The sequence below is a fragment of the Scatophagus argus genome, chromosome 10 (assembly GCF_020382885.2).
Source record: "Scatophagus argus isolate fScaArg1 chromosome 10, fScaArg1.pri, whole genome shotgun sequence".
NCBI lineage: Eukaryota > Metazoa > Chordata > Actinopteri > Scatophagidae > Scatophagus > Scatophagus argus.
Window position 1 is genome coordinate 12,155,623 of NC_058502.1, and position 20,212 is coordinate 12,175,834.

Here is a 20,212-nt window from a genome sequence, read left to right on the forward strand (position 1 = left end):
ACAGAACTTATTAGCTATTAAACAAAGGCCCACACCAGCTCTCATTTTCCTTTGTGGAAGTGTAGCTTTGATTAAAGCAGTAAGCCAGTAGGACTTGATCAAAGGATTCTGCCTCCTTGTCATCTCTTTATAACTCTTATCTTTAGTCTATTTCAAACAACATTTTAATTATTTTTCTTGACAAAGGCAGAAGTTTGACTGTTATGTAATGTAGATTACATCTATAAATTCAGTAACTGTTATTGTCACGCTTTGGTTTCAGATTGCCTGCACAGGCATAAACAAATAAAGCATACAGAAATTGGAAGCAATGCAAAAGGTCATATTGACTGATTTCTTGACACAATAAATTATGCAAGCCCATGGTCTGTAACGGTGGACTGTTCACATGAGTGGTCAATAAAGAGATTTTCTTCATTTTTAAGCAACGTCCTTTACTAGTGACCTTTCCCATCTACCAGTAACAACAGGTGTATCAACCAGCAAATCTTAATCTTAAAGATTATAACTTTAAGGGTATATCAATGTCCATTTGACAAGTTTACAGTGTAAAATTTCCTCTGCAGGCCCTGTTATTTTTATTTTATGGCACACACTCCAGACTCCCTGCATTAAATTAATTTGGATTCTTTGTTCAGAGGTCACAAGATCGTACTCTGTATGTGAAAGAAGACTTCGCTCTGGCCAAAAAACATCCTGTCAGAGGGTGTCAGAGAATCAAAAACTGACACAAATCTTGCCTGAAACCTCAAGTGCACACATGGAAACACACAGAAACACACAAATACACACACACACACACACATATATATATATATATATATATATATATATATATATATATATATATATACAGTATAACCACACATATACGCACACAGAAACACACACACTTTGATCATCTTGCCTCAAATCTTAAACTGTGATGTGTTTGATCTCTGTGAGGCACTTTATGTGAACCTGCAAAGTTAAAAGTGCTTAAGAGACTTAATTTTACTTTTTTCTGATGTATCTGCTACTTCAAACACCTCCTCCCCCCCGACACACACACACACACCAACTTAGCCTAATGACGTCCCACCAGATTGTTTTTGCTTTAAAGCTCTCAGACAGTATGAATGGCTCACAGAGAACCTCGCCACTAAATATAATCCTACAAAAAAAAATTAAAAAAAAGATACCAACTCTAATTTAAAGGGACAGGTCATCCCAAAATCAAACATACATGTTTTTCCTCTTCCTGTAGTGCTACTAATCCATTTACATTGGTTTGGTGTGAGTTTTGGAGCTAATGGCCATAGGGATGTCTACTTTCTCTTGAATAAAATGTAACATCCACAGGGATGTTGGTAAGTAGAAAAACTCAACAGGTATTTTTCTTTCTGGAAATCATGATCCTATTACTCAAGATATTGCACAGACCTTGTTATGAGCAGTTTCATGTAGGGACTGTTTTCTTTCCATGTCACTGTATTGAAGGAGGGAATCACCTGATGATGCACGTTTCCTTCTGCGTGGTGATGAGGTGTAATTCACTATAAAGAAAATCAACATCACTGACTCTTGTAGTCAGTGATTTCTGATAACTTGCATACAATGGGTGTTTTGATAAAAGAAATTCCAAAAAAAAGTCAACATTTTCTCTCCATTTTAAACTGAAGGAATATGATCCAGTTGGCTGTTGATGACAGGGGACCAAACACGGACTGAGTCAGTTCTGGAAAACCCCTCTTCAATTAGTCACACGGCATTTGAAATCAGTCCGGCCAATAACTTGTTATCTCCCCAGATATTGGCTTAGTGGGCTCTCAAATCCTCCAATCCCAGTTTCAACAGCTAATGCCAAGGTATTAGACTGCAGCCCATGTTTACCACACTCTGCCAATCGCGTCATTGGCAGCTCGCAGTCAAACACTTCCCAGTACACAACCGTGAAAACCCTGCCACAGCGTCAGGGGAAGAAGAAACACCTAATTGTGCAAATCCTCTCAAAGCGACCACATTATCTCTGTGGCACAGCTATAGATTACTGAATCATGAAATGCTTTAAAAGAACAGCGTGCAGGACACCATGACAGAGCACCTGATTGTTAGTCATAAACCGCGCTCTCACACAAGCCATGTGTCGAACTAAGAAGTACTGTCAATCAGGGTGAAGCCTCTCATCTTAAAAAGCTCAAATGTTTGAATATTCACTGGGTATGCAGTTACAAAATATAATCACATTATTGGCTGTACTGTGACTGTGAGAGCAGTTTAATTAGTTAATTTACAATTTAATGATAAAAAAGAAAGTTCTACTTTGTCTGAAAGTTTGATTTGTGTTCCCATGTTGCGTTCTCATGCAATCACGCACACTTCAGTAATTCACCGAGTTGCTGCTTACTACGTTAATTATTTAGATCAGGAAAAAGTATTTTTGTCATGCTCGAGCAGTTTCCCAGCATAATATCCAGTTCTTACCCAAACGCCTGAGTAATGTAACAATAGATTTAAATTGTGAACATCAGCAACTCAAAGATTTGAGTCACTGATGGAGTTAAGAGTTTGCATTATTTGTAATAACTGAAACAAGCCAGTACTCACTATAACATCTGTCTGTCTGTGAAGAATCGTTGACCCCTGCCATGTACCTCCCTGTACTGTTTACAATTACTGTCAATAGGAATGAGAAAGCAAAGATACCAGTAATAATTTAAACATTCCACACACATCACTTGCTTTTGTTATCATACAAGTACATGCAATCTATGCACGTGTTACATACTTGTTACATACTGAAACAGAACATTGCTGTTAAAAGTTTCTCATCTCTGTGGATACGCATATCTGTGTGTGTATGTTCTGTGTTTGTAACTCTGTGTGTGTGTGTGTGTGTCTGCGTGCGTGTGTGCATGTGACAATGTCTGCTTAATCACAGCATCTGTTGCTGTCATCGCTCTTGGATATAAACATCATCCATCACTGGAGGAAGTGACATTATTTATTACGGCCCTATTTGTTAGATTATTAAAAAGACTTCATCTTCCAAACAAACCAAGTGCAGCATGCCACGAAAAGAGATTTTCTGATTAACGGCTGCATAAAAAAAGAATAATAATTCAACTAATTTCAATTAAGTGGAGACTTATCAAAAGAGGTGTGTATGATTTCCGCCAATATGATGAATGGGGTTGTTAGTTTAAAGATTAAAGTGTCCGATTGATGTAATAACGTGGCTGTTTTTAGAAGCCACGCGCCGCTCTGTGTTGTCTCTCTAGACATCTTTCAGTTATCTAAGACACTGGCTGAGTCATAGTTACAGCTCAATGGGGATTTAAAAAAGTGATGGATATTAAGTGTAGAGGAGGTAAAAACAGTGATCTCAAATCTGTCCAACACCCACTCTCCTCTCCCTCACACACACACACACACACACACACACTCACACAAACACTCACACACCCTGTTTTCTTTGTCACCATAGCTCCTGACCATTTTGTGGGGGAGGACACTGTCCTTTATCCCTTCAAAGAGTAGACAGCAACGTGCTGTGCAAAAACTTATACATTTCTTACACAGGGAAGATATTGGTAAATATATTATCAGTAATCAGTGATGTCTCATTCTAATCAGTGCATCATAAATGATTTGTCAGGAACAGAGCTGACCATTAAATATCCCCTGCTCAGTGCTCATGAGCGCGAATCTGACCTCATAGCCAACCAGCTAAAAAAATATGCCAGCTAATATCTGTGATATGCAGACATTATGAACCCACCGACATTTTATGAGTTGAATTCCATCCATCCATCCATTTTCTATACCGCTTATCCGTCAGGGTTGCGGGGGAGCTGGAGCCTATCCCAGCTGACTACGGGCGAGAGGCGGGGTACACCCTGGACTGGTCGCCAGTCAATCGCAGGTCATCTCCCAACACACAAAGACAAACAACCACACACTCTCACACTCACACCTAGGGGCAATTTAGAGTAGCCAATTAACCTAATGTGCTTGTTTTTGGTATTGTGGGAGGAAGCCAGAGTACCCGGAGAAAACCCACGCAGGCACAGGGAGAACATGCAAACTCCACATAGAAGGGCCCAGACCGAGATTCGAACCTGGAACCCTCTTGCTATGAGGCGCTAACCACTGCACCACCGTGCCGCCCGAGTTGAATTCTATTTTGAAATAAAACCATGGGAGGTTTTGAAAGGACTGGCAAACTTGGATGCCCAGTGGTAGCCACGTAGTACCAGTTAGCCTAGCTTAAGTTACCTATTTTTGTTGTGCTACGTATTTGTGGGAGTAAAGGATGAAACCAGAAATTGTGTATTGATTATGGTCGGTTCACTGACTTGAATGAGAGTAAAATGATTTAGTCATGCGGACTTTCCACTTATTACAGAATGGAGCAAATGGAGCAAATTCTGGATTTCACTGGGGTTGTGTGTCTCAAAAGAATTTGAGTTTATTGGAAAAGGCTTTTCTTTTTTTGCCAGTGTGCATCACATGACATGTAATGGTTTGGCCATTATGTCAAACTGGCATCAAAGCTTGGAGCTCCTGGGGGCATGAAGACAATCGCAGATGTAACAGCCTGCACAGGTGGCTCTGGCTGGTAGCTGCAGTTAATGCTATGACTGAGTGGTGAAGAATACAATACAGAATAGCAATTCTGCTTATAGTGAAGGATAATGGGGTCAAAACATTAAATGTTTGCTTTCTTTGGAATGAAATAGAAGTAGACATTTTTTATAAAATGGCATGGAACTTGAGTAAAAGGTTTCACTGCCCTCCACATTCTTTAATAAAAGCTGTGTATTAAGGCTTTAAATTGGTTATTTATGTAAAACTGTAAGTCTTCCAGGTGCCCAGCCTCATGTTTTGTATTCACTTTGAGTTTCTCCTGTCCATAGATTGTTGGCACTGCACAGGAATCATGTGCATGTTTGTGTGTATGTATGCGTGTGCATGTGCGCGCACCTGTCTGTCTGCTGGTCCTCCATGTGTGCATGCTGGTTTATTTGCCATATGTCAAGGGCTTTTTGGAACAGGAGCACCATTATCCATTCATCAGGCCTGCAGCATTAGTGTTTGCCGGTTTCCCTGATCTACAGTCTAATTTACACCTCAGACAGCGGCTCTCCTCCCTCTCAAAACCCTTGTTAAGATTAAACAGGAACCAAAATAAATCTACAAATGTTGTTGTTGAGCCCCACTGGTCAAGATGTTCCTGTTTTTAAAAGCAAAGGTTTTGAAATGATGATGCATTAAGAGACAGAGACAGAAAACTGACAGAGAGGTCGAAAAGGAAGTGAACCTGTAATCCACAAGAGACAGTTTAAAAGTTAGACACTGCACATCCTCTTGTCTTGAGGCCTAAATTTGAGCAATACCAGCAGAGACAGTTAAGAGAAAGAGGACTTCCTAAACAACATCTACACTGAGAGACACCACGTCAAGTCTCATCCACATACCCTTCATTTTCTCCCAACCTTCCTCGTGTCCTTCATGAAATTTATTGACACTTTTCTCCATAAAATATGATATTTTAAAAGCAATAACATAGCAGTAATTTAATGCCTTATTTTGATAAACATAAACATGTTTCTTTCTACAAAATGGACTTTTTCTAAGAGAGCAAGCTACTGACATGTTCAATGTAAGAGCAGTAGAAGATTCTTTTCTATCTGGTTTAAATTTGAAAATCTTAAACAAGCTGATCAAAAAATAAGTGAACACTAATCTGACCAGGTCAACTTAACTCTGTGATGTACAGGGAATCTGTAATCTGTACTCTCTTGGCTTTAAAAGCCCTAGATTAAGTTTACTCACAAAATAAAAAAACAAACATCAAACATTAATCACTGTGTCTGCATCAATTTATAATATTAGTCACACAAAATGAGGCCAAACAGGAAAAGACATCAACTGCTACCTGCAACAATAACAGGGCTTCAAGAGGGTCATAAGTGATGACTGAGGATAATTTTTTTCTTTCTTTCGTATTTTTTCGGTCCATTGGTCCGTTTCTTTTAGGTCGCATTGTACCCACACTGGAAGCTTCCAGTCTCCACATCACACATTTGCAAGTTGTATATTTGACCAGAATGTGTGTCCAAACATTATGTGAAGCCCACCCCTTAAAACTGAATTTTCAATGATCAGACCAACTTTCCACTTTAAGCCAGTGACTATGAAAAGAGCCTTCGACTGTCAAACTCTGCACATCCATCATTCCACACAGTGGCATTCAAACATTCAACTGTAGAGACAAAAAGAAAAATGTGTTTGAGTGAAGGGGGACTTTAACAATGGCTCAGATCCCTTAAGTGTGCCAGCAAGCCACTATGGTAGTGAGCCGGCATGCAGAGTAACTGTACCCTGCTCACCTAAATGTCATTTTTAATGTTGTTAACAGCTGTGCTTTTCCTCCAATTAGAAGTCTAAATTTTTGTTGTGAAAAAAGGCTATTAGATTCAATGTGGCATTAAAAGACATTACAAATCTTCAAATTTAACTTGGTCACTGTGAAAGAAGGTGCTGAGTTTCCAAACCCCACTCTAACAAGATAGGTAGGGTTTGAATTCCCCACTTGGAAAACGAGGACGAAAAAAATTACACAGTAAAACATCAAGAATGCAAGATAGACTCCTGGCGAGACAGAGGGTCAGATCAGTCTGCTCGCGCCTAAAGCTCCTCAGGCTAAAAGTTCATAAGAATAACTAAAGAGTCACACAAATATGCTGACAGAGAGGCGCAGGAGGGGGAGAAGTTGGACATTGATCCAGATCCAAGAATGCGCAGCGTCCTTTTTTCTCAGAGAAGAGCTGTTACACAAATGAGTCTCAAGATAGCTGACTTCCTCATCCTCTGATCCTTCTTTCAACCCCTACCTGATCAGGCTGGCTCCTGGCTCCTCTGCTACCCACAGGAAATCATTACACCCATTGTGAAACTCTCTACCAATCTCCTCCGTCCCCTGAGCTCCACCTTCCTCCAATTAAGAGGCGTGCTGGCTGATTGTTAGCCAATGTGTCTCTGAACTCATTCCTCTTTATTCCCAAGGTCATTAGATTTTGCAGTGTTAAGATTCATGCGTGCCTATAGCCTATACATCCAACATGTGTATAGGATATCAACATTGGTACTGTTGGGCTTTGGGGACAGGTGTAAAACTTTTTTTAAATGCTGGAGGGAACTTTGTGACTCACAATCTTTCTGATAATGTCCAGCTAATGTGTGGTGATACAGAACTTTCCCTGCCATATGGCCTGTGGTTAGCTCATAATGAATGTGCAGTGTAATGTTGGATGCCTACCCAGGGACCTAATTTATCAAGCAAAGGCCAAGAGTGTCAAAGCCATTTCCTCGAGAGATGCAGCCACACAGTGAATGAATCAATGAGGCTGTAATGTGCAAGGTGTAGCCATATGTATTCATATTCCCTCCAACATCCACGCGTGGGAGAGCGAAGGTCAAATAAATGAGACAGGCATGTACAGGCCTGCAGGGGGGATAATGCAAGATGGCAGGTCTCCTATCACTAGAAAATGCTGATTTATCTTCCTTTAATATGGTGCAAATATTTCATGGTTTTGTATTGAAGTAGCCTCAGTAGTGATGCTAAAGGTGATTGTCTGTTGGTGTGTCCAAAAATGAGCCTTGAAATGAGCTTTTCTTCAGAGTTCTGCTTTCAGTTTCATTTTAAAATCAAGAAACCTGGCAGCCTGCAGCAGAGCCTTTCCATAAAAACATAATGCGAATGATTAAAGGACAATTTGAGAAGGGTCATTTTGGCAGCACGCATGCATCCTGAGTGAAGCCAACCAGCACAACCAGGACACGTATTTTATCCCTGAGTATAATGAGCAGGCTTAAATCACTGTTAAACACTGAGACCAAACCCAACATTGCACACACACACACACACACACACACATAAAGGCTCATTTTTGCAGCTTAATTTAGAGATTTTGAACCTGTCATAAAATATGAATGTCAAATTGCACCAAAGACAGGAAAAAAAAGTTGTCAATAATTTTTTCCTCTATTTTTCTCTCATTTACATTCTCCCCGGAGGTCTAAGGAATTAATAATAGTTTGACAAAAATGCACACTGCCAGCTCTACTGCGACTATTCCCTGAGCCCACGCTGGCCAAGCGAGTGCCAATCTTTGAGCCAAAATTCGAAAACGAAGCAGACACCAGATGTTTGGGGCGGTCAGACGTGGTGGCCAGAATCACAACAGCAGTCCCCCTGGCAAGACAATAAGCAACCAGACTGGAAGCGCTTGCTCTTCCTCTTCAACAGATTTTCACACCCCTGTTGGTCAAAAGGAAAACTGGGGGGGTCTGTCACTCACATGGTTTGCATGAAGTGTGATTATCATCATGGGTCATATTGTTGTAGTTTTCCCAATCATTTCTCTTACTTACGATGACACTGTACTCATAAACGTAATCACTGACATCTTGGAACATGGCAATACCACCGTAACAAAGTCAGAGAGGGCAAAAGACATGGGCAGAGAGACAGGAACTTCAAAATGTGGGTCTGATTGCAATATTTTATTGCACAGGGAAATTGTATGGACACCAAAACATTTAAAGTACAGAAGTGTCAAATTTGAACTGGGTGTTCTCTCTTCCAAATAACCTTTGATAGACATAACAGTGAGTTTTTTTTAGTTTTAATCATGTTCTCAACAGTTAACTTGGTGCTGCAAGGTATCATTACTGAGAGGAAGGAATGGTGAAAACTACAAAAATAAGACTAGACTGTAGGAAATAGGAATCCTCCAACTGATCCTACTTAAAGGTGTAACTAATTACAGAAAGCTTGAAGGGTTTTAATAGTTAACATGCCTTAGTGTCTGTTTCATTTACATGTCAAGTCTGATCTGATGGCAGCTGACTGTTGGTATTTATAATAAGCTGTCTCCTGTATAATGTTTGCTTGCTGGATCAGGCAAAAACCTGCACCATATGCGGGCGTCTTAGAGCAGAATATACCATTCAATTAACGAGAGCAGCAGGGGAGAGAGAAAGAGAGAGAGAAGGAGGGAGGGAAAGAGAAAGGAGACAGCACATGTCTGTGTATGCTTACCTGTGTGCACAAGCAAGGGAAACAGATGTTTTTTTGTCAATGCATCTCTATCTGAGCCACCATTAACCCCTATGCAAGATTACATTACATTAGGGCAATTGTTGAAATCACAAACAGATCATTTCAAATGCCACTGAGTTCTAATGACAGGGCTCGACATAATTTCACAGCTCATCGCTATCTGAGGTCCTCATCATGCATCATAAAGTGGGACAAACGTGAGAGGAAACAGCCAGAAACATGCTCAACACATGAACACTTTAAACACACGTGTAAGCATAAACACCCCTTGCGTTTAAAGGGTCTGATTGTGCTGAGATGCTGTCAAATTCACCTCAGGATGCAGCCAAGGTGGAGGACTTCCAAGCGACAGCATCAACGTTTCGAGGATACATAACCGGTTAAATTAGGCCAAGGCTGGGGAGAGGATGCTCTGCGTGATCAAAGGCTACATGGATACCGCTTTGACTGTTCCATGTTATTGAGGCGAGGTGGATGTTTTCAGAGACAAAAAAGGAGAAATTGCATCGGAGGGTTTATCTCAACAGCAATTATACCTGATCCTGGGACAGAGAGATGGAAGAAGCAGGAGAGACAAGCAGAAGCTGAGGCTGAAATAGAAAGGGGGAGCGTGAATACCAGAGGTGGAGGGAAACCTTGATACAATTCCAGGCTGATTAATGAAGAGGCAGTGAGGTGAAATGAACAGGAAATCGAGGAGGAAGCTAAAGCTGAATCCTGTTCTTTGATCTTTTGCTCTAGCGAGACTTTGTATCCTCAAAGCTGCAGCAAGCACAGTGACTCACACCTGTTTCCATAGCTATAAAATACAAAGGAGATGGAGCTGTGGTATTGGCTGGTAAGATCCCTTGTCACAGAAGGGGTTAGGATTTGAAGGCAAAATACATATACAAAACTCTCAACCCTCTAGATCAGGTTAAACAGTTCAGTCAGCAAGCTATGTGTAAAAACAGAGATGGCGCAACCTTCTTTTATCCTCACATAATCAACTCATCGAAGGCAATGCACATGCTGCCAATGTGTGGTCATTAACGGTACTACAATGCAACAGCAAAGGGTGCCTTCCCGTGAGCCTGTTATGAGAGACAGGACAGAATAAGAGATGCAGAGAAAGGAGATAAGCAGAGAGTGGCAATACCCTCCTAAACCATCAGCATATCCCACAATGAGCCAAGGGCCATGAATCCGATTAATAATGTGATGTGAGAGTTAATGCTATTTATGCTCAGAGTCGGGGTATGGATCATTGAGATAAGAGTCTGGTGCTAAATGCAGAGGGACAGCCAACTGCAAACAGCCTGTTATCTAATCAGCTCATGAGGCAAGGTATTTGTTATGAGCGATGATGCCACAGACATTACAGCACTGCTGTGACCTCTCATTGAGGTTAATTTGAGGAACGGTTTCATTTCAACGATTTTGCTCATTCTGAGATATCCTCATTGCAATTTCTTTTCCTGTCAAACATCAGCTTTCTTCATTATGCCAAATTAATGGCTGATGACATTTCCAAAATGGCTGTCTCATCCAGCTTGTCACTGTTCAGTCATTTCAGCTGAAGATATAGTCAGCCACGGCTCATTTATCCACAAGTCTGTTTGCCTTCCTAATGAACCGCTAAACTTGCTCTTTCTCTCTGCATCATCTCTCCTCTTTGTACTCCGGGACCAACAGTCCATCATGAATTGCTTTCCATGTGCTTGTAAACATTCATTATCCAGTCAGTGTGGTAGAAACACTGCTGAGATATATGCACTTGGATGTAAGAATATAATCTTACTGAAAATTATTTACCACATGAAGAACTCCATCGGTGTCAGACATGAAGCTCTGCAGACAAAATAAAGGTAACTTTTGAGCCGTCAGAGTACTCTCAACCATTAAGGAATCCACATGATAAACATTTCTCCTAATGATTTCTGAAAACTGGTGTAGTTCTTAAATCTTCAAATACTTTGCTTCATTTCACAAGAGTTTCTTGGCAAATACTTGGTCTGATGCTCTTTTATCTGTCTAGTGGAAACATATTGAAAATCTGCCAATTTAACTATCTAGTTCTAAAACTATGTCGCATAAAGATATTAAAACAAAATATAAAAAAAAAACCTTCAGTTTTTCATGCGATGTGATGAAATTGTTGAAATGAAATTAAAATGTCAGTAATACTGAGCAAAGTTCTTATGCATTTCCATCATTATTTCCTCCGTTCCTACAACTGAGGTCTGATCTCTTTCTCCTTGTTTTTCTCTGATGTAAAAGATGTGAGTGGGACCAAAAAAATGGATGACTTCACCTCCTACAATGCCTTACTGCATATCAGCATGAAAGACCCTTGAAGCTCAAGACAAAATGCTCCAGTGAAGTGACTTACAGAAGCAAAGGGAGATATGGTGAGAGGGAGGCTGCACACATGACAGCGAGAGCAAACTGACAGTAATATCTGCCTGTTCTCGCAGGAGATACGAGGCTGACAGGCGGCTTCAACTTTCATTTGACACACGGATATAGAGAAGTAGCATCTCACTCAGCTCCTAACAGGCTGAAAAAATACCATTCTTTTCTCACACATGCACAGGCTTTTACACATGGAGGCATTTCTTTCTTCTAAATTGTGCTCAAATTAAAATAATTCTTTCCTGAAGGGTTGCAAAGGTGACAGCCTACCCATCTTCTTTACCCTGAGCAGCAGAATCTTTTGTTTTTCTCCTCTGCATCATATAACTCAAAAAGGAAATCTCCCGTGCTTCCACCCTCTCCAGGCCTCAGACAAGCACTTTATCTTCCTGTCTACAGGCACAGCAGACTAAACACGCTCTCTAATAGAAGGTGTTTTCTGTCCAACGCAAGCCTGCCTGGAGGCGACAGGGCTTGAATATACTGTTTGAATAACATACTGCATCCATATACTTTATCAGCAATGACACAGAGACATAATAGGACATAAATACATGGACACATACACACACATGTGAATTGGTAACCTGACGCCCTTAAAGTGCGTTCTGGTACAAATAACACAGACAGCCCATATAAATATCTGAGAGCCCAAAGCAAGAAAAGTACCAGCTCTGAAAGAACAACCTCGTGGAAGGTAATTCAAGTTATTGTTCAGCTATTTATGTCAGTGACAGTTTAAAAGAACTAGCAAGTAAAACCAAGACAATAGGACTGCCTATTTCCAGCCATTTACGACTAAAGTAGATAAAGAATAAGTTAATCTGAGGAAAAGGGGCCATAGGACCACATATATATACACATATATATTTTACGAGAAAAAATTCATCACATTGGATCATCACATTTGGGGAAATGTAAATTGGAAAGTGAATGAAAAATCCACCAAAAACTACTCAAGACACTTCAGCAACTCAGTGGACAGCCCAACCAACACAGGGAGACTGTGGGTTTTACTTGGTAGTGAGGTTAAACAGAAACAATAAAAGTCATGGGATTTAATAGACGAGTTTAGTTAACTGTGGGTGAAACAAGACAGGAGCCTTATGATGCTGGATGTGTATAGCCATGTGATATTCATTGAAATACAACAGAGTTGTGTGTTGTCTGTAATGCTTCAGAATAAAATTCAATACATTTGTGCAATCAGCATCACAGGGAAAAAGAAGAGAGGATGAAGAAAAGCATCATCCATCTATTAAAATCCACCACAGCGAGCACTTTTCAGATATTACTGTCATTTATATTGGTACACTGAGTTTTCAACTCACCCACACGCAGTGAGTGAAGATCAATACTGCCTCCTCCTGGATATGAAGTGAACCTAGAAAGACAAACATCAGAAAAAAAAATCAACTACTCATTTTTCCACTGATCCTGTGATTTTTTTATTTGTCAAAATGTAAAAAGGAAAAGATGTCATGTGTAAACAAAGCCTTGCCAATGACAAGTAGAGGCAGTGAGACACAGACAGCAGAATCTTCTCAATGATTTGATTAATGTTATTGCTGTCACAAGCTTGTCTGCTAATTGATTTCATATTATCAAACACAAGCAAACTCATCCTTAACTTTGTGACTAGTGCCCTCATTCAACCCTGAGTCTGAGTTACAGATCTAAAGAAAGATCTATGTGAAAAACATGACTTCTGAAATGACAAGAAAGTTTTCTGGGAGTAACTGAGCAGGTAAGAGGATATAGACCAACAAGGACAACAACATTTACTGCTGGTTATGCTCTCTGTGAAGGAAAAGAAATGGAAGTGGTACCCTCTCAGATTTGTTTGAGTAAACATCACATAAAATAACTATTGTATAGATATCCCTGACTGGTGTGTTCCACTGCCTTTTCTTTCAAAGACAAAACAGTGTTATAGGTCTGCATGCAATGACAGCTGGTCCCTGAGATGCCTTCTAGGCTGTCCTCTTCAGACTCATCTAAGCCCTTGTCAAATCTTCCTGCAACCACATCTGTGGTGTGAAGCAGGATGGCTATTGTTTAAGTGAGTCAGCCTCTCAAGTTGGTATTAATCCAGCTGACTCCATTATTGACCAGCCACTCTTTGCACAGCCTCTTGCCAAAGCGAACAAGGATGTACTGGAATGGCTTCTCAGTTTCTAATTTGGATTCTTGCCTCCAGATCTGTGGAGGTAAAACTGGTTTCCATAGTTACACTGTGCATGAGTTAGTTTTAAAAGTACCTTTTAAACTAAGCAGCCAAGGAATTCAGCACAGATCCTCATTTGTGCTCATCTGGATATTGCTTTTAACTCAACACCTCTGTTTCAGAAAAATACCACAAGCTCTGCTGCATGTATACTTTGCTCTGTTTCTTTTAAATTACCCTCCAACAACATAAAAATAAAGCAAATTGTTCAATTTTACTGATTGCGAAAGTAGCATGCTCTTGTTGTTTGCACAGGTCAGTAGTCGAGGTCAGATACTGAAGCTGGATCTTGCTCAAGACAGATAAACTTTGTCCACTGTTTTTAAATTGAGGGAAAAAGCCTGAACTGTGTACATGTATTGAGAAACCACTCACTAGTTAAGGAAGGGTACAGCAAAATATTTAAAACTCAAAAATAAAGCACAACACAAAGTGAACTGACTAAAAGAAGATATTTGTGAGCACATGAAACTGGCCTGCTCTAGACCTCCTTTTGGCGTTAAACATGTTTTCAGAGCAGACAGAGATACTGGTGCAAAAGCTTTGTGCAGTTTTGGATGGACAAGAATTTTCCAGAACCGCAGAAGGCAATCATGCTGCTAAATCACACCAATCTGACCCACAATAACAATAACATGCTCTCTAAGGACATAAACATAAAAATACTTAAAAAATATATATATATATATTTGTGTTGTAACAAATTGCTAACTGATAGCACATTCAACTGTGGTTTCAGTTCCCAGTATTATTTCAGTAGCAGAAACAAACAGTGTGTCAGAGTAAATACTTTTTTTTATATATATAATTTTCAACGCAAAGATGTCAAGATAGTTAAATCTAGTTCGCAGATTAGACTTACCTGATGCACTATATAACAAACAGAAGACCAACATGTGGTGGCAGTTACTCTTCTCTGTTGCTCTACACAATCTTTGTAAGTTTTCGTGTCGTCGTCGTCCAGCTCCTCCTCTTATGCAAAACATCCACAGTATCCGGAAATTAACAATCTCGTGATGTAGGAGAGTGCTAGCATAGCATCGGAATGACTTCAGTGCCATTCTCGGTTTGGGTCTTAAACTTTTCCGACGGTTGCTGTCAGCTAACAGTTTAGCTCCGCTGTCGTTCATACCGGCATGGGGTTTGCCGGGTCGAAGGCTGTCAGAGGATGTATCCTTCCGCAAGAGCGTTAACGGCATGAAGCCTCTCGTAGGACCTAAGGGGATGCTGTTTCGTTAGCCTCTCCGGAACCCGAGGTCAGATGTATGTGCCAAACAAGCTAGCAGACTAGTTGTTAGGTTGTGGCAAGTTTATTATACAAGGTACATTCCGCTGCTCAGGCTGGGAACAGGGAGTTATGGCGCAGTTGGTGTTGGAGCAACTGTCAGATTTCGGAGATTATACTGGTGGTAAAGAGCTGACTGAGGTCTTCAAACTGACCAATAACGAGCTCCGAAACAGTCTGTCAGTTGTTCGCCTGAGCCCAGAAGGACGTCACATTCATGTTATCCTCCGCAAGCCTAAGGTCGGTCTTGTGACTTTTGACAAGTATGAAAGACCCCAGCTAGCCCAGAACCATAAGAAGCTGGATTTACGACTTACACGAGCTGTTCCTATTGTGGATATTTTGTATTTGGACCATAACAACAACAACAGCAGCAGCAGCAGAGACGCAGCAGCTGTGGCAGTGGTTTATGAGGATGGAAAAGCTGAGTTTTGGAAATTCCAGGAGTGCAAATCTGGCTGGCATCTTCTGCAAACATCAGACTTGTGCAACAGTCCCCGAGCAAGAGTGGTGTCTGTCTGTTCCTGTTCCAATCTTATCATCTGGTGTGAGGAGAGACCCCCCTCAGAGAGCTCCCCTGCCCTCAGCTCCACAAGGAATAAGCTGAGATACTGTGTTTGCAGGCGTGACTTTGAGGTAGAGGAGGGGGTCGTCACCTTAGGGGGAGTGAAAATTGCCCTACACAATAATCCTAAATTCACTGTGGTCAGCTCAGGTGAATATGTACATCTTCTCCCTGACTTGAAAGTGAAGCCGCTGTTGAGCATCTACAGCTGTTTTCTCTCCTGGTCCCCCCACCAAGACTCCTTCACAGTCAGCACCACTTGTAAGAACACTCCCCTGAAAAGGCTTTCGGCTAAAGAGTCCGACTTCAAGAAGTTAGTGACAGACTGTTTGGGATATTTGTCGACTCTTGAACCACCTGAGATCTACGATTTTTCTCCTACAGCCTGTGGAAGCCTGCTGTTGCTGCTCAGCACAGGCTGGGTGTGTCTTCTCCAGAAAGATGGGCTGCTGCGGCAGGTGTACAAACTGGAAGACAGCTGCTCAGTAAAATTTGGTACTCACACTAGCCTCTGCATATATGAGGACATCCTGGCACTGCTGATAGGGCAAACTCTGCTTCTGATTGATGTGAACTGTGGCAGAGAGCTGGAAAAGATCGTGTTGAAGAAAGAGGGATTATTATACTTGAACCGGGTGAAAAAATGCACACCTCACCTGCTTTCAGAAGCTGGACTTTTTGTGGTAAAGAACAAGGAGACAGACTCCAGAGATCACAGCACTAAGATGAAGCCTTCTGGTTCCAGCACAGTGGAGCATATTTATCCTGGAGCCCTCCTGGTAGAGGCTGTCTTTGAGGAGGCCTGTAAATACTACCAGCAGAGGAGCCTGAGCAGCACACAGCTCACTGTGGACACGCTGAAAAAAGGAGGTAGGTTTCAGGCTCCCACCTCTTTAGCCTCCATCCTCAGGAGCTACCTCAGAGTGGGGTCCAGGCAGAAAGGAGCAGAGCTGTCCCAGAATGGAGAACTTAGCTGTACAGGGGGGCAAGAGAAGCTAATGGGCTCTCTGGAAGCTGAGCTCAAGGCTCTGGTCTCTCTGGAGGAGGTTAAGGGCAGTTTAGTGAGGGGAAGTGTGAAAGAGGTGGAGGCAGTGTGTGATAGTCTGGTTGAGAAAGAGGTAGCCAGGCTGCTGTCATCATCAGAGCTGGATAAAGAGGCCCTGCTTTACTTCAATTCCATCTTCAGCATCTTCCCCCACCAGGTGTGGAGGGCAGCGCAGGCCGCCCTTCAGCTACACTACAACGGGGAGGGTTCTCTGTCCAGCAAAGCTCCCCCAGATATGTGGAAAACTGTCCTCAGTCCTGCTGTGACACCCAGCACCCCAACCTCTCTCCCATTCACAAATGGTAGGCCCAAACATAATCATAGACTCAACAGCGATCACATTGCCAACTGCAAAGCCAAACCTACAAGCCCCACTCCCCCAGCTGCCCTGCCCGTGTTTGAGCTCCTCTGCCAGTCAGTTTTCAACTTCCAGCCTAGCTGGTTGCCCAGGTTTCTCGAGCTTGCCCAGCAACAGCAGGGCTCAGCCGGCCTGGGCCTGAGCCTGGCCTCTTCCTCCTGGAGCTTCTCCGGTGGGCAAGTAGGGGAACGTGGGGAGAAGAACGTGCCGCTCTACAAAAGGGCCCTGTGCGTCTTGTCCAGCCTGAACCCAGACAGAGACCAGCACCAGGACTTAGAAGTGGAGCTGCTTTTGGTCAGTGGCCGGCCCAACGCTATCCTGCAGGCTCTGAGGATACTCATTGCCAAGCAGCAGTGGGAGAGGGTCACACAGGTGGCCCAGAAGTTCTGCAAACAGAGTCCACTGCTTAACAAGGAGATTTTCACTACTCTGCTGTGCGAGGTGGCCCAGCACAGAGACCTGGACCCCTATCTGGAAATGCTGTGGGTGCTTTGCCCAGAGGACCTCACTGTCACCTCTATTCTCAACTTGGTGCTGAAAAACCTCCCCTCCCCAAACACCCCTCCTTCCTCCTCCTCCTCCTGCTCCTCCATCTCCTCCTTCTCCACCACAAGCTCCTCAACTCCTGCTCCCTTTGCGGGCTCCCAGAGCAGCCAGTTGACGATCGGGCTGTTGAAACCTTTGCTGAGGAAAGTCCTTCAGAGGGAGATCAAGCCTAGCCAACACTATGCTGACATCCTCCAGTCTCCATCATTCCCCCCTCCGGCTCCTCCCCGACAGCCTGCGGAGCAGCCCAGGGCTGTCACAGATGCCAGCGCAGACTCAGTTCTGAACAGCAACATCAACCTGACTCTTCTTGCAGAAACACCTGAGCAGCAGTCGTCCCCACAGACAACTGTCCCAAGGGCCAGGGTGGCACTACCTGCTAACCCAGTGGGATTTCCATAAAAATGAACAGACCCTCAAAATGGAGAACAAAACCTGTCTCAGAACATTCCACACATCACCTAACCAAACTGTCAACCAACAATGTCATGCGTGTGTGTTGACAATCAGATTATATCAGCATTTTACAGGTACCATCAGTGTAATGCAGTCACTTATAATATTTGATGGTATTTTTAAAACCACTGGTAATGTCAGATGAGGTATAACTACTAAAAACTATGAAACTACTGAATATCTTACCAGTGTACATACTGCAGGTATTTTAAGCCTTAACGTTTATATACTGTATCTGCATTGTTATCTATCTCTTACGCCTTAACTGCATGTGGATGAGAATATAAATTGCATAGAATAAGCTTTCATCAGATTACCACCAATATATGATAATATATTGTGCTAACACAATGGTGTTTATCTGCTCAGTTGCGAACAAAGCCACTAACTCCCATATTCGGAGTTTATTGTGTCTGTGTGTAGAATATACTTTGTCTTGGCCTTTAAAGTAGCTGATGTCTGCTAATTGTAGCCAAGTATAGCTGCCTTTAACCTGTTGATGTCCAAATGTGTTCATGGATTAGGTAATCTACTGAGTGTTATCCAGACAAGCTGGCCTTTGTGTTCAAATGTTTGTTTTTAGTCTGGTATGGTTTAAAGGAGAAGAGGGAGAGAGCAAAAGGGGGGTTGGGTCCAAAGTTCCTTTACTGGCTTCTCGTTTTGTACTTCACATATTATAAGTGCGCAAACATTAATCTGGTTTCGATGGGCTCAGAGAAAACATTTGACCTGTGTAAACCAAACCCAAAACAGTCTGCTTGTTTTTTGCCCCCATTTTTTTCCATTTGTCTCTCTAGACTCCATCTTGTCCACTCTGCTCCCTCACGGCTCAAGTCGGAGGACATTCCAAAGCGAATGCCCATTGAAAGTGATTCACAGTCTGACTTTAAATTCAATTTTGGAGGTAATTCTGTTAGGAATCGAGTGTGGGCTGGGCTGCTTTCATAAGGTCATCATGTACGTCTGCCTTCATGGACCCACTGAGGGTAATGTTATTAGAGATTAGGCCTTCTGTCTTCTTGCTCCTGTTAGTTTTCTCCATTCTCTGAAACTGATTGCACTTTTGTATTTCACCCCAGTCAGTGTTGTTTGTAACATGCTTTTGGCTCATATGTCGAGATGAATGTTTTCTGCTGAAGTGCTGTAAACGAAAGTATATTTAAGTGCCTGTCGTCTTTGAAGCCTTTGTTAATGCTTTCTGTTGAAACAGTCTATATAATTTGTTATAGTGTTTTTTGTATGTAAATGTGGAGCCCTTCAGAACAAAATGTTCTTTGTTTTGTAATAATCTCTGAAGGACTACTACAGTGATAACCCTGGCCCTGCATGGGTGAGGTACTTTCACAGGAGCTCTTGTGTTGAGTGACAATCAGACTCCAAAATGCTGCACGACAGTCAGAGTGCCTTTCACAGTGCCGCTCTTCATTTACAGAGTAGTGTTACATTTTAGCTGCATCTGGACAAAGAACTGGAGATAGATGAGAGGCTGCTTTTTCTGTGTTATAGAGAACAGTGTTTTGCGTTTTTGTTGTTTTTTTTAATGAGGATAACAACTTCTGGCCTCTTCAGTCAAAGGTTGTTTTTATGACATTTTATTTTCACTCTGAAACCCTGCTGATTTCTTGCTGCAGTCTGATTGGTGAGTCAGTGTTGTCATCCAAGCTTGAATTCTGTGCCAACAGTGTCAGTTGAGCACCATGAGTTCTGCTTTGTGCCAGACATGTTTGAGTCCATCTGTGAGTCACTGGAAACTCCCTGCGTTTCACAGACAGGCCACTCAACCTGATTTTATGACTGTTCAGATGTTAATCATTAATTTGTCCCAAGCTTTCTTCTTCTGGTTTATGTTAACAAGTCGGGATTTCTCCTGGATTTGCTCGGCAAAATTTCGCATCTACATTGTGTACTTCTGGTGATGCTCTCCCTTAAGCAGTATTTAAAAAAAGAAAATGTATACAAGTATTTATGAATGGATGCTGTATGCTCTTAAACTGAAGATATAAAACTTCTGTTTGATCTCCCGAGTTTCGCATCCTAAGTTATTTGTTCTGCATTTGTACAGTGCAGTCCATTGTTACAGTCCAGATGCAACACATGTAATGCTTGTAATAAACATCTGCTGAGGCTGCGCTCTGGTAGCTTCTGATAGCTTTAAAGTGTTGCGGGTTTGTTTCAGATTGCATTATATTGTGTTCCTGAGACATCCCTCCCTGATGCACGGGGG

General features: G+C 42.0%; 2 protein-coding genes across 2 annotated transcripts in view; one reads left to right on the plus strand and one right to left on the minus strand.

Annotated features, from left to right (window-relative positions):
* Positions 1 to 14,932, minus strand: part of LOC124065580 — a 61,312-nt gene extending 46,380 nt beyond the window's left edge. Inside the window, exons 1-2 of the mRNA XM_046401059.1 lie at positions 14,596 to 14,932; positions 12,838 to 12,890 (exon numbers count right to left, since the gene is read on the minus strand). Of these exons, the coding sequence (XP_046257015.1) occupies positions 12,838 to 12,890; positions 14,596 to 14,932 (390 nt within the window). The remainder of the gene's footprint in view (positions 1 to 12,837; positions 12,891 to 14,595) is intronic.
* Positions 14,732 to 19,938, plus strand: LOC124065578 (Hermansky-Pudlak syndrome 6 protein). The gene has a single exon (XM_046401057.1). It carries the CDS (start codon positions 15,091 to 15,093, stop codon positions 17,932 to 17,934), a length of 2,844 nt encoding a protein of 947 aa, XP_046257013.1. The 5' UTR covers positions 14,732 to 15,090; the 3' UTR covers positions 17,935 to 19,938.
* The last annotated feature ends 274 nt before the right edge of the window (positions 19,939 to 20,212 follow it).